Source organism: Vigna radiata, chromosome 9 (assembly GCF_000741045.1).
Source record: "Vigna radiata var. radiata cultivar VC1973A chromosome 9, Vradiata_ver6, whole genome shotgun sequence".
Taxonomy (NCBI): domain Eukaryota; kingdom Viridiplantae; phylum Streptophyta; class Magnoliopsida; order Fabales; family Fabaceae; genus Vigna; species Vigna radiata.
In genome coordinates this window covers 713,917-728,502 of record NC_028359.1, presented here as the reverse complement: position 1 = coordinate 728,502, position 14,586 = coordinate 713,917, and the positions used below count along the sequence as shown (strand labels likewise).

General features: G+C 30.8%; 1 protein-coding gene across 1 annotated transcript; it reads right to left on the bottom strand.

The window, feature by feature from the left end:
• Positions 1-663: 663 nt before the first annotated feature.
• Positions 664-4,600, bottom strand: LOC106774228 (plastidic ATP/ADP-transporter). Its single transcript, XM_014661147.2, has 5 exons — positions 3,845-4,600; positions 2,394-2,648; positions 1,999-2,142; positions 1,554-1,901; positions 664-1,393 (listed from the first exon to the last, which is right to left on the bottom strand). The coding sequence occupies exons 1-5, from the start codon at positions 4,598-4,600 to the stop codon at positions 1,025-1,027; spliced, it is 1,872 nt and encodes a 623-aa protein (XP_014516633.1). The 3' UTR covers positions 664-1,024.
• Between the last annotated feature and the right edge of the window lie 9,986 nt (positions 4,601-14,586).

Sequence of the window (14,586 nt, the reverse complement as noted above, 5' to 3'; positions counted from 1 at the left end):
GATGCTACTAACAGATTTTCTTTTTTCACTGACCCTTAATATGGACACAACTACCTAAGAGATTAATAAATGAAAGAGTAAAAACGGAAATATGATGTTAAAAGTGAAATAGAAGAGGAAAAAAACAAAAAAGAATCCAAAGTAAGTATGGCACCACAGAGTAAGGCTAGCTTGTGATCATTCTTGTCAGTTTTGAAGCAGACACGTGAAACTGTAGGCAATGCTAAATCGGTCCCCTTGTATTAATTGTTGTTTGATCTGGTTCACTTAAACTCTATTTTTGAGTAATACTAAATTGGAGTTTATGTTCCTACACCTTCATGTTACTTTCCTATCTTCATTAACCATCAGAAAAGGTAAAAAAATATATTTCTTGAGGTCTTGTAAAGAAGATTTCTGATTGAACGATTCTAATTGTTTTAGGATTAGACAATCTACAAAATCAATAAAATTAAGTTTCTTGTTTAAGATTGCACATATCAAAAGTTTGATAAGGACAACACCAAAACTGATATTGAACATTTTTGTTTTAATGACTATAGCCTAAAGGCCATAATATACTTATACCTCAACCTTTTGGAACAGGTAGGGTTTATTGTTTACTTTTCCAAGACAAATTGTTATCAGTCGGCATGATCATTGGTGGGCTGCAAACAACTCGTGAAGCCCAAAACCAAGCCCACACTAAGTCATTAATCCTTATCAACAAAAACACAATGAAGGGAATACAAGAAAGAGAAATACAAGAGAAATACAGATTACATAACACTGAAACGAACTTCTATCTTTCATAGCAAAACAAATGCGGTTCACTAAACAGTAAACCATGATAACAAGTGAAGAAATTCATCTGATCTAAGAGGACAAAAAATTTATGTGACTTGAGAAAGTAGCTAACAAGCTTATTCTATAAGAGACTTATATATAAACCTACAACAAATAGTTTCACCTAACACTGCTCTCAAATGAGCTCTACTTGTTGCTCAATTCTGTGGGACAATTTTCACAGAAGGAAGCACATTTTTCAAATGTTGCGAGGAGAGGAGGCTTCGGATGGACTACTTGAGGAGTCACCTGAGGCTGGATCTAAGGGTGCACCAGTTGCAAGAGAACCATTTCCACCGTCATTCTCAGCCACCACGGGTATCTTAACGGCGGCTGCTCTTTCCATCTCTTTCTCCAGTTCTTCCTCTTTACGCAATGCAGTAAACTGGGTGTCCAACGATTTGGCTGCTGCTAGCCAGGCTGAAACAATCAGCAGAAGCACTCCTCCTAGGTATGGGGTTGAATTTGCGAGTGACCCAAAAGTTAAGATCATAAATTGCTGAATAAGGGCACCTCCAGACTTCCCCAACGGGTTGCACACAACATCAATGGCTGCCTTGCCTTTAACCTGCAGTGAGGAATGCACAGCAAATTCAGTAGAAGTAGATATGGCAACAAGAATTGTAATAACAGTTTAAAAGAACATGGCACAGTTAAAGATCTTTGAAACTTTCAAATCATCAATTTAGTGCAAATATGATGGAGAAAGAAACGTATAACAATCAAACCTTGGTATCCTCATCCAATGGAATGTAGGCCATTTCTTTGCAGGGATCAAACAAACTGTACTTGGCACTCTTGCTAAATATGTTCTGCAAAGCACCTACATATACAGCTGCTAGAAGTGGAGTCATTCCAAACTGTGCAAGACCAGGTGCAAGTGGGCCACCGAACAATAAAAGAGAAAAGAAACCAACTCCTGTCAAAAGCAGGACCGTAGGAGTGATTGTGGCAGCAACTCCCCATCCATATTTGTCAAATATAAATTGGCTCACAAGCATCATTGTGAATGTGGCAATTCCAGTTGCAGTTGAGAAGTCGCCCATAAAAGAAGAGTACTCGTTGGGGCTAGGAAACTGCAGTTCATACAAGTTTGTAAGAAAAAAGGGTACAATGTGAAATAGCCAGTTATAAAATAAAAAATAATACAAAGGAAATGTTTGGGTTCGTTACTTGAGCTTTGAGCTTAGACTTCCAAGTAACCTCAACAAGATTGATGCTGATTCCATAAGCAACCACTAAAGTAGCAAGATCTCTGATGTACTTGGAAGACACCAAGAACTTCAAACTCTCCATTGTACCCATTTTTGGCTTCTCCTGTAAAATTCCATAATAAGGTAAAATTGTTGGTTATTTTACTTCAAATACCAGAAAACTTGAATCAAGAAGCCAGAATGTTCATTTGTATCAACAAAATTAAAAACCAAAGAACAAAGGTGAAGATGTACACCAATCAAAGAGAAAGTCAGAAATGATGCCTCATTTAAGTATTATGTTAAAAATTATTTTCTTTCAAATATAAAAATCTATTAAAAGCTATAGGTAGCAAAAACGAAACAACAAATTACCTTCTTCTTCTTGCTACGTGTAGGAAGAGGAACATAGTTATTCACCCACCAGTACAGGAAACAGATTGCGAAACCCATACCCACAACTATACTCATCATTGCTTTTAGAGAGATGGCCCAACCATCAACTCCAGGACCCAAATTCTGCCTCAGGTTAGAAAAGTATTTCACAGTCCTCCCAGAGAAAATAAGGGCTACATTGGCCCCGAGTCCAAACAATGGGTAGAATCGTTTTGCTTCCTCAACAGTAGTTATCTGCAGAAGAAGAAAAAAACACTTCTATTAGATTTGTCAAGAAGAAGAAATGCATAAACCATGTAAACCTGTCTGTTTTAATTCATTATAACTTAAATAATAGATTCACTTTATCATTTTGGTAAAATAAAATTGGAGAAGAAAGAATTGTATTCAAGTACTCAACATTTAACCCTGCCATGCCATCACATGATAGCATGCTAATTGGGTTAAGAGTTTATGCATGGCATCCCAAATGAAGAAAGAATCTAACAACCATCATTGCTGTTTTAATAAAAGCATATGGACTTCTCAGTCCTACACCCATCTGAATATGAAAGATTGTTGAAAAATCCCATCGTCCAAAAATAGAAGAACTGGATGAGTAAAATATGCTAAATTGCAAAGAAACGACACATTAACAAACATCCACTGACCAAGTCATCTGACAAATGCTTTCGATTCAGCTAAACAAGGCAATACATTCAACATAATAAAAATAGAGAAACAGAGACAGACTTCAGAAGATACAATTGAGTTTAAGTGCATGTTGGTTTCGCACTGATCAAGTTAAACACGGATCCATGGTCATGCATGTCCAAGCTGAAGTTACTTTGAATAGTTCTCATTTTTCAAATTCAAAACGTCGATCCGAGATTCTGAACGTCAAATCAATCAGGAACTAATTCCACCATTACATTCATTAACATTTTAGTTATACGAAATTATAAACAAATTTACCGTATCTTCCACATGGAGCGGCAACCGGTATCTAGAGTTCCAAACACACAACTTAATAAAGGATGGAAAATGCATGTGGCAGAATGTTAAACAATGACTCATCCTTAAAATAGAATAAACATAACCATGTTTCCATCCAGCTCTCAACGATCAACAGATGTACACTATAACGCCAAGTCAATAAACCAGACATACAAATCTGAAGAAAATAAACACGGATGAGAAGTGAAACAAGTGAATACCTAATCATGATGATCACGAATAAATTAACCATATCTAAATTCCATCCACCCAGGATCAAGAACTACATGGAATACGCTCAAGAACATATAACAGGAAATCCAACAAAGACAATCAAGATGTCATATCATGTCACGCATGCTTATAACAGCAGGATAAAAAAATCATAACCGGACATCGTCACACATCACCAAAGAATCAAACCAAAAGTCAGCTAACAAAACAGAATCAATTACCTGATTAGCAAATCCCCAAAAGAGCACGGAAATGACGACACTCCCCCACAACTCAGCCATGACATAGAACAAACAGAAACTCCAAATTCTCATAATCGCAAGGGGGCCAAGGAACCTTGGTCCGAGGATGTTGAGAAGCTTATCCGCAAACGCCTCGGGGTGAATATAGTTGCTGAGAGGGTACAGTACAAACCCAAAAGCCCCAAAAAAAGCAATGAAGGGAAGAATAACGGAATAGAAAAGAGCTTGCTTTGACAAAACATTGGCCAACTTGGTGTACAACAACATAAATCCAACAGCCATGGGAAGGTTCACCCAAGTTTTTAGAAACGGAATAATCTCTGCACTGCTCCCTCTAGCAGTGACAACAAGGACATCCTTGGTGTCTCTGAGAATCGTGTAATTAAAAAGGATGCAAAAGAACATCATACCCAGAGGGATGATTTTCTTCAAGGTGCTGATCTCGATGCCCAAGAGTTTCGGCTTCTCAGCCTCGGCCTCTCCGAAGGCGGGCTGGGCCGACCCATCTGCGGCGGCGGCCGCCTCGGCTCGGCAGATGAATAAATTTTTGGGCTTGGAACCGAGGGGTTGAAATTTGGCGGCGGAGAGAGAAGGGGCGGAGATGGGTTTGGGGTTCAGAGAGATAAAACGGTTTTTGAGGCCGTGAGAAGGGTTCAGATGACGGGAAAGAGAAGCCCTGGATTTGGGGTTGGTGGGGAGAGAGAGAAGGCCCCCGGTTTGAACAAAGGCGGCCATTGATGCGAGTGTGATTCTCTCTCCCTCTTGAAGAACTAGCAATGGAATCTGGTAATTCAAGCGAGAGGGAATCGGTAATGAAGAAGAAGAAGAGAAAGATAAGGTGGGTTGGTGGATGAAGTTGGGTGCAGATAGGAGAGAATATCGTGTTCAAAAAAGGGAGAAGAAGGAAAAGCAAATATCTTACCTTTATAGCTCACAGTAGCAATCAAAACCCTTCAAGGGTTGAAGACGACGACAAAAAATTATAAACAAAAATACCACATTAGGTAAGAATGTAACCAGGGTTTCTAAGTCAATCGAAATCCCCTCTTTTAGATGAGTCAGAAATTAAGAATTAAATATATGTAAAAATAATAAGATTTTAAAATAAATAAATATATATTGTTTTTGATGATTAAATATTTTTAATTATAAATATGAAATTTAAATATTTATTCAGAAAAATGTTAATTCTTATAAAATCTCGATATTAAATTAAAAATTTTAATTGTTTAAAGTCAAATAAAATATATTGTAAATGCCCTAATAAATGGATGTATGATAAACTGAATACCACTTTCTTGTACGGGTAAAATCTAATGAAAATAAATAAAATATTGGATTAGTAATTAATGTTCAATGATAAAGAATTAATTAATCATTCGAAATACTCGTTCACTAGTACTAATTTAAAAACAATGATTAAAAAATTAAATTAAAACTATGTCCTTAAAATGAAAATAGTTAAGCAACGACTTATAAAAAAAAAACTGTTAGAGTATTAATAATAATAATAATAATAATAAGGAAAATGAAATGCATCATTATTTACAATAAGAACACTTTAACCGTAATAACTTACACTAGTTTATTTTCCATATGGAGGGTCTTGTGAGTGTATAGTATTGAATAAAGCTTCGTATTTTCATCTTCCAAAAAAAATTAATAACTTTTTCAATCCTTTGAGTTATATCAATCATATAATTTGTATAAACAATGTATTTATCTATATTTATAACAAGGTAGATGGGTTATAAAATAAAATAATAATTAAAACGAAAAATTTAAATGTGGTGGCAAGAACTACCAAAGAATGAACTCCGCGAGTGAAAATGAAATGGTCAAACAATTGAAAAAATATATATTAAACAGAAAATGAAATGGTCAAAGAATTGAAAAAAAAAAGAATATTAAACAGAACTAGGGTTTAAAAATTTGGAAAATGATATATTAGATAATTTTTTTATAACATTGTGATAATATGCGTGTCATTATATCATTAAATTTAGAATATTTCAATATAACAATAAATAGATAATATTAGTGTTTAATAATGAGAAGATCGAATTGTTTATTAATATTAAATTTTAAAAGAAGTAATTAATGTTAAAAATAAATAGGATATTGTCGAGTAAGTTCGCCGAATTTGTATTTGGTATTATTTTAAAAGATATCTTATCAATAGACATATCTATTTAATATAAACTCATGTTTATTTCTTATTTTATTTGACATGAGACTTTGTTTGTACTTAATATCCTTCTCTCAAATAAAAGACTATGGTTCTCCACCTCTACCTCCCCTACAGCGGAAGTCTTTTCTTATCCTGAAATACAGAATAGTCACCACTTCTCTTTCACAATCAATGGTCAAACACGGAACATTTATTGTTCTCCATCTTTCATAATTTATCTGACTATCGGCTACCGACTATTTGTCAAGACTTTGCCTTATCATGAAAGATCATACTCGTCCGATCACCATACCTGAACCATAAACTCTGATACTATTTATAGCAAAGTTCAACACACATAAACCAGTGTCATATTTATTGCTAATATTAAATATTGGACTTCAATATCATAAACCGAAACAAATAAAAAATCATATATATGTTGTGTTAAAATATTAAAAAAGATGAATGTTAAAATATCTCTTACCTAAAAATTTAACCTTTGTTTTGTGGATGACGAAATTACCCTAAGATATTTTTCACATCCACAATGTTTCTAGATGTTGAAAGTAACATGTGCGATTCAAAAGCTTGGAACGTGAACCAGTGTCATAACTCACGGTTCATCGAAATCTATGACTACTAAACAAACAAAAAGTGCTCTGCTTTGCACCGCAACTATGTCCAAGTTGTGGCAAATTCTCATAAAACAATAATTGCTCTAAAAAATTTAATTATTCAAACGCAAACTTTCATTCACCAAACCAACGGTGGATTTTTGGACCTTCTTTGAATATGACACATTTATGAAATTATTTGCATGCTTCTCATTTTATTCGAAAACTACAACACAACAGCTACAATTACAATACAATTTGGTCTCTTTTTTTTCTCAGTATTTGTCGTCGAAACACGTTTCTATTCTTGTATGAAGTTTAAGGTTGGTGTGTGTTTGGTCTTTTCATTCTTCGTTCTTCCGCGACGCTAGGAGTAAGACCAAACAATGTTCATGAACAAACACGTACTATGCTACAGTGTCAAATTTAACATTAAGAATCTGTGTACCTTTTTAAGTGCAAGAAAGAATAACAGAAAGGAATGCTGCATCTTGTCAGAGAGATATTATTTTTGCTTATTTCGTAATTTTTTTTATAATATTGTTTAATCTGTGATAAAATGTGATAATTATTACTAAAACTTCATCACTGATTGTTCGGTGTTTAAAACCTATAATTTTTTCGAATTTGAGACATAGTCAAAATTAAGATAATTTTCAAGATATTAAATTTCAGAATTAAAAAGAAAAATAGTGAGATTGTGTATAAAAATTAAGTTAAATATATTTTTTAATTCCTAAATTTATCTAATTACATTAATCTTTTGAATAATAAGTAAATATTTTGAGTTTTTATTTTGTTTGACTTAAATGTTAATTAAAATGTCCTTTAATGAATTAAAAAAAATAATAGTATTTTATTAAAATAACTATATTTATTTATTTTTTAAGTTTTAAATCTTGGGTCAAACTTTCACGGATTTAATTTTGGTACCATTATGAAAGACCCACTCTTCTTTTATCTGATGTGAGATTTTGTTTACACTCTAACAAGAGACACTTCTATTCTTAAATCAGTATATGACTATTCGGTTAGCAAGAGAAGTAATGCACATTTTGTACATGATATTTGAAGTCATACCTAAAATCTTTATTTATGGTAGCTTGTGATGGATTTTTACTTTTCATTAGCCTAATAACAATCCAATCACACCTGAATTTGTATTAAGGACTTAATGGGTGATTACATTTGATAATCTCACTATACTGGATGGCCTAAAGGAACTCAACACAAAGAAGTTCAACCTTGAAGATGATTGGTATGAGTGGTCTGAATGGTCGGCTTAAATGATCGACCTAGTGGTGTCATGTCCTTCAAAAATTTGTCGTACAATACATTCTGAAACACTTTTTAAAAACAAAATTGTAAAAAAATTACCCATTCCAACATAAATAATACTTTAAATTGATTTAACATTATCGTTATTATGAATAATACTTTATGCATTTGATATTTCTACAATGATTTATATTTTTAAATACTTTTTCTTGAAAATAAGTGTTTAATAAAAATGGCATTAATACCAATGTGTACACAATTTAATATGTTTGAAAATATGGAGTGGTCAAAGTCAAAGAATATGAATTCCGTGCAGGTTTTAATTGCGTTGTTGAGTTTCAAAAAATTCTCACATCCTTACAAAATTAACGATTAACTTGTACGCTTAGCGTTCACAACATCCTTACGGAAAATGTTTAAATAAAATGCCAAAACATTGCAATTTTATCTATATATGCTAATGTCACATTAAAAAACTAATTTAAAAATAAAATCATTTAATCTTGTATGAAAAGAAAAACATATAAAATTCTAGTAATAGTTTTTAGAAACGTTTTGTCATCTTTTCACCCTTTCACTTGAAATGGATATCCTCCGTATAAAAATAATTATGCTCCACAGTATCCCATAAAAATTCACTCTTTTCATTTTGAAATCAATATTTCCCAAAATACCCATTATAAATAGAGATGGCAAAAAATCCGCGAACACATGTATTCATTGATAAAATTCACTACGGTAGTTACTACCTGCGAATATTTATTATCTGTGGGTAACGGATAGCGTGTATTTTAATATATGCTTCTAAACGGATCAGGTACGGGTAGTATACTACCCGACCTGCGGATACCCGTTACATGAAAAAATAATAAAAAAATAGTTTATATATATTTTTAATTAAATTTAATTAAAAATTAAATTAATTTATATTTTATTAGGTTAAATTTAATTAAAATTAAATTTTAATTTATATTTAATTTAAGAAATATTATATATATATATATATATATATATATATATATATATATATATATGTTTTGTAATTTTATTTAAATTTTATTTTAAAATATATAAAATATTTTTTTTTATTTTTTGCATATATCGTGGATTTTAAAATATCCGCGGCTATTTTTTAAATGGGTATCCGGCGAATCATGAGTCAGGTAGCAGGTAGAATTTTATCCAGCGGGTTGAATTGCTGGTAGACACTATTCGTGCTCGATCTGACCATCCCTAATTATAAAATAAAAAAAAATATATATAAAAAATGTACAATTTTTTTACACTATGTACTGATAGCAAATTGGGCTTTTTGTCCAAATAGAAAACAAAGTCCGAATCACATGTGGGACTGACCCACTATTCAAATGGCCCACTGCCACTCGTATTCTTTTCCGTTCAACATCATACCTTTTGACTTTATATATTCTATAATTTTTTAAACTGTTATTTTTTTTTATTATTAATATTTTTAACCCAGTCTCACTGGTTAAAAGGAAGGGAGGTTGATCCGTAATTCATAATTTTAAAAAAATAATAATAAAAAAATAGTGTGAAATAGTAATCTAAAATGAAAACAAATGACACGTCACCTGAATTATAGGCCGTGCCCTAGCTTTATAAATATTAATTTTACATAATAAATCATATTTTTAAAAAATGTTAGAAATTTAAAATAGCGAGATGGAATAAAAAAAATATTAAGCTTGATTTGTTTAGGTTATATTTTTTTTTTCAAATTGATATTGATAAATGTAATTTTTTTTTTTAATTTGGAAACCCATATTCGAAAAAGATAGGTCGAGATTTTTTATGAAGTGTGGTAGATGCCCACAAATATTCTTTCAACACAGCCCAAGTCGGTGGAAAATGGGCCCATTTTGGACGGTGAATATCAGTCCAATATCGCATCTCACTCTTTGTGTAAGTTTAATTGTTAATTTAAATTATTGTGTAAGTTTAATCATTAATTTAAATTGAATTAAATGAAATTTTATATTTCTATCACACTCAATAATTGAACTTAATTTAAATTGAATATATGAAGTTTTATATTTCTATTACACTCAATATTATAAGAATTGAAAATAATACAAGAATTGAGAACGGGTACGATTTAAATATTTTTTTTCTCATTTTAAAAATATTTTTTAAGAAAAAAATATTTTAAAGCATATAATATATTTTTAATTAAATTATTAATATTATTATTAATTAGGGGACATGTTATAATATTTTTTATTTTCTTAATATATTTTTAATATAAATAATAAAAGTCTCTTATAGTTTTATATTAACCACAATATTATTTTAATATTAAGACACAATTTTACATTTCTTAATATAGCAGAAAGATGGCAGAATCATGTCAGCTAACTTAAAAAAAAACTAATATTTAATTAAAAATATAAAAAATTGAATATTAGATATATAAAATAAAATTTAATTCAATATACTCTAAAAGAAATTTAAAACTTAATTAAACTATTCATAATCCTATCAGCCCATCAGAGACACGGGCCCATCAGAGATAGGGGCCCAAAGCCTAAAGCAGATATTGGGCCTCATAAGCCGTGAGTTCACTCCACAAATAGTTCACTGCATTGTTAGATTTATACATTAATGAAATGGTTAAATTAATGATAATTTTGTTTGTTTATCACCCCAAAGAAAACTATTTGAGCATATTTTTAAAAATATTTTATTTATTTAATTCACAATAAAACAAAATGTTAAATATTATTTAAATTAATCAAATACCTATTTAACATTTATAATATTTACATAAACTTAAATTTAAGTGTTAAATATATTTTTTGTCACTGAAAATTGTAATTAGTTTCTCTGGCAAATTTGGATTAATTTAATCTCTATTTTTAAAACAGTATAAACTTAATCATTTTATACAAATTTTATTAATTTTATTTGAGATTACAATAACATTTTTTCAATTAATATTAAAGAAAAAATATGTTAAACTCAGTGAACAACTCAATTGTTATTATAAATTGTGTTTAAAGAACTAATTTAGATCAAAATTTAAAAAAAAGAAATAATTCCAAATTTTTCTTAAAATTAAGATCACGAACATATTTAATCATAAATTTAATAATCACATCAATTAATTAATATATTTTAAATAAACTAAATTATAGTAGTCAATTAATAGATTTTCTGAAATTACAGAAACTCTTTCGGGTTTTTTCTGTCCCTAGTCGGTTTTTTATTGAACAAATGATGCATGAATCTAAAGGGTAGAAAATTGGGAACAAAAGAAAAATGTTCATCTTTTAGAATTCCCATTTTTCAACCCGGATGAGTAGGTTCTCTAGGTGGGGTAGTGTAGAATTTCTGGAAGAGTTAATTTTGGAATTCATCTTTATATTCTAGAGAGTGCCATTGATTTATGCTCCATTCTTGTAAGCTTAAAAATCTTAGTATTATGACAAACACAATCCAGAAAGATAGTTGCATCAGTCATTATTATTGTTGTATTCTATGCACAAGAAAAAGCTGGACTTGTTTTGGAATTACATTATTTATTGAATGTGTATTAGGAAGAATATTTGAACATTATACTGAGTCCAAAATGCAACAGTCCAAAGAGGTAGATGTGCCTTGGGGAAATGCTCTGCTGGGGGATATTTCATAGCAGTTGATGGTTGCAAAGCTGAACCAAATTAATGGACCACACAAGAAAAAGTTCTCCAGGTACAACTTTCCTTCATTCTAGACTTCTACATGTTTGATAAAATACCTCACAGACATTAGTTGATATGAAATGCAAAAGTTTAAGGTTATATCATTGTTTCTGTATGAAGAAAAACAGACAAGGTGTTCTCTTGTGTTTTCACCACCGTGCATCAATGGACAATTCTATTGGGTGCCCAAATTCCAGAATTGGAAAAACATGAATGTTTTGTGTATATATATATATATATATATATTAAGGGAATCCATAAGATATGTTACTACGGTACAATACTAATAATGAGTTGTTATAGGTAATCATTTTTTGTTGATAAATGACAGGAGCTATTGAAGTTTAGAAATAAATATATCAAACAGCTCACTTTGGTTGTCCACGTTTAAAAGAGAGATGAGTACAGATCAACAATCACTATATATACGATATCATTAGATTATATGTGTATATATTTATATGCCTAAGATTTGAATGAAAATCCGAGATTGGAGGAGGAAAAGAAATACAGCAGTTGATAGTTTCATTTTATGAAATTCTATATTTTTACCTGTTGGATGTTTAAGAAACTGTGACTTCATAATTGTCAAATACTGATACTGATTATGACGTATTGTTTAAGTAAAATTGTAACTTTCTAATTTGCATTGGTTATCGTATAAACAATATTTGGAATCAACTTTTTAAAAGGTGACCACTGATTACACTTTAGTCATGTGTGATTAAGAGGAATGGTGGATTTTAGTGTCCATTTGGCTAACACCGTTCATTTTTTATCTTGACAGTGAAAAAGTCCAATGTGGCCTATATAGAAAACAATCAATGACAGAAGAGAATCCAAGTACGTATCATTAATCTCCAATAATGTAAGAAGAAAACCTAATAAGCGACAAATCAGAACAATAATAAAAAAATGAAACACCATTCAGAATATGGCACTCCTTATCTGCAAACTGCAGCATGCTTGAGATAAAGTTTACTCCATAATAGCTGAAGTGACTCCACTTCATATACATCCATAGTTCAATTAACTTATAATGAAAATTTCAAGCAAGCATTTGGGTTGGATTCATATCTGTCACGGATTTTGTTTCCATTGTGGTAAATTGGCCAAAATTACTAGTCTTTCATTGGCTTTAGTACACAGCAGAAAAAGGGTGACTCAAGATTCTGCCATCTTATAACTACTGTGTGAACACATAGGAAAAAGGAGAAAAGAGATTCTTCAGTCGTTGCTTGTTTCAACCGAAAAACTGCATGTCATTACTCATTGGATCTTCGTGTGAACAAACAAGGTATAAAAAACAGACAAGGGCGACAAATATCATATGTGAATTTGTACAACATGTTTAGAGTTCCGACACATCACTAAAGTTTGGTTTTTTCACCATGCAAGAAAGTAAACGTTCATTTTCTCATGATAATATATTGATTTGCTTTTCCCAAGCTAGAGTGAGTAACTTTTGAGTTAAACTTGTTAGTTGAAAATTTGATTCAAAATTAAAAAGTAGTGTATTATATAACCGTCCGATGAATCACATACTCAACTGTCAACAATTTAATAAACCGAATGGTTGAACCACACAAAAAAAATTAACTATCAAGAATTATTAGGTTGACTCTGAGTTAGATCATTAGTAAAATTAACTATAAAAAATTATTAGATTAACTCTAAGTTAGGTCATTAGTATATGAGTTATATTAGGTTAACATTAATGAGAAACTCATCATAAAAATCTATAAATACAGATTTAATGATAGTTACCTACCTTTTCACTATATATTCACTGTTAAAATATTCAGACAAATATTGACTTTAACATCAAAATATTTTTTTACATGTTATAAAGAAGATTGAGACTAAATTATGATCTAAACTTAGACTTTGAAAACAATTTATATAAAGATATTTAAGTTAGATTCCATAAACCGAAATTGTGTGCATGTTTAGATAGTCTTCATAATTGAATCATATACTTTATTTTTTTTACTGAAATCATATAAATGCATTCTGCAAAAGTGACAGTAATTATTTAGTGGTAGGAATGTATTATTTAAGAGTTAAATAGTATGGAAACAATTATAAATGTCACTCTCATCCCAGCTTTTGGTTTGCCTCCTGTGTGTCACATTGACATTTAAAACAGTTAGAGAATCCGTTCTGTCTGGAACAGTGTTTGTGGAAAAAAGGGGTGAATTCTTTGGAGATGGCAGTGTTGTGAAACATCAGAAAGCACATGGGGGGAAGATAGTAGTGTAAGAAGAAGAATCACCCGTGACGTTTTTTGGGGCAACCAAAATGGGAAAGCAACAGCCCCGTTTTGTTCTATTTCCGTAAATGGACCTAAAACTAATTATCGGTGAAGGAAAAAAATAACTTTATTGAATGTCCCCATTGCCATACTAGGTTGTACTCCTCATCTTGGTACTTGCTACACCCTATGTCTATCTATGTGAACGCGATGTGCCTTTCTCAACCTTCAAACTAATGCTACTCTCACATCATTTTTCACTACTTATTTCCCATCAATATTAAGCCCCAACATTAAAGGAGATGACATGTTAGTAGAGGATCTTAACCTCGTCTTATAAACTGATTTTACGAGATTTGAGTTAAACAATTTAACTCTTTAATATGATATTAAAATGAATTAAATATATTTTTAGTCTCTATATTTTGAGACGATTTTGGTTTTAATTTCTTTTTCAAACTAAGGAACTAACCCGTTTGTCTGTTAATATTGAACAAAAATGTATCAAACAGTGTAAACAATTCAAATGTTATAATGAAATGTGCTTGAAACAGCAAATAAAGTTAAAAAAATTTGATAAAAAAAACTAAAACCAGTGTTTTCTAAAGTTGAAGAACTAAATTGTACCTTAGTTTGAAAGAACGACTAAAACTAAAATCGTCTTAAAGAAATTAAAAACATATTTAACCCTATTAAAATTA

What these genes read in the sequence shown, in the direction of transcription:
- LOC106774228 (XM_014661147.2), bottom strand. Translation starts at nt 4,600, where the DNA reads ATGGCCGCCTTTGTTCAAACCGGGGGCCTTCTCTCTCTCCCCACCAAC. An exon ending in AGTCTAAGCTCAAAGCTCAA is followed by an intron (nt 1,902 to 1,998) that starts GTAACGAACCCA and finishes TATGAACTGCAG; the next exon opens with TTTCCTAGCCCCAACGAGTA. An exon ending in CATTGGATGAGGATACCAAG is followed by an intron (nt 1,394 to 1,553) that starts GTTTGATTGTTA and finishes TCCTCACTGCAG; the next exon opens with GTTAAAGGCAAGGCAGCCAT.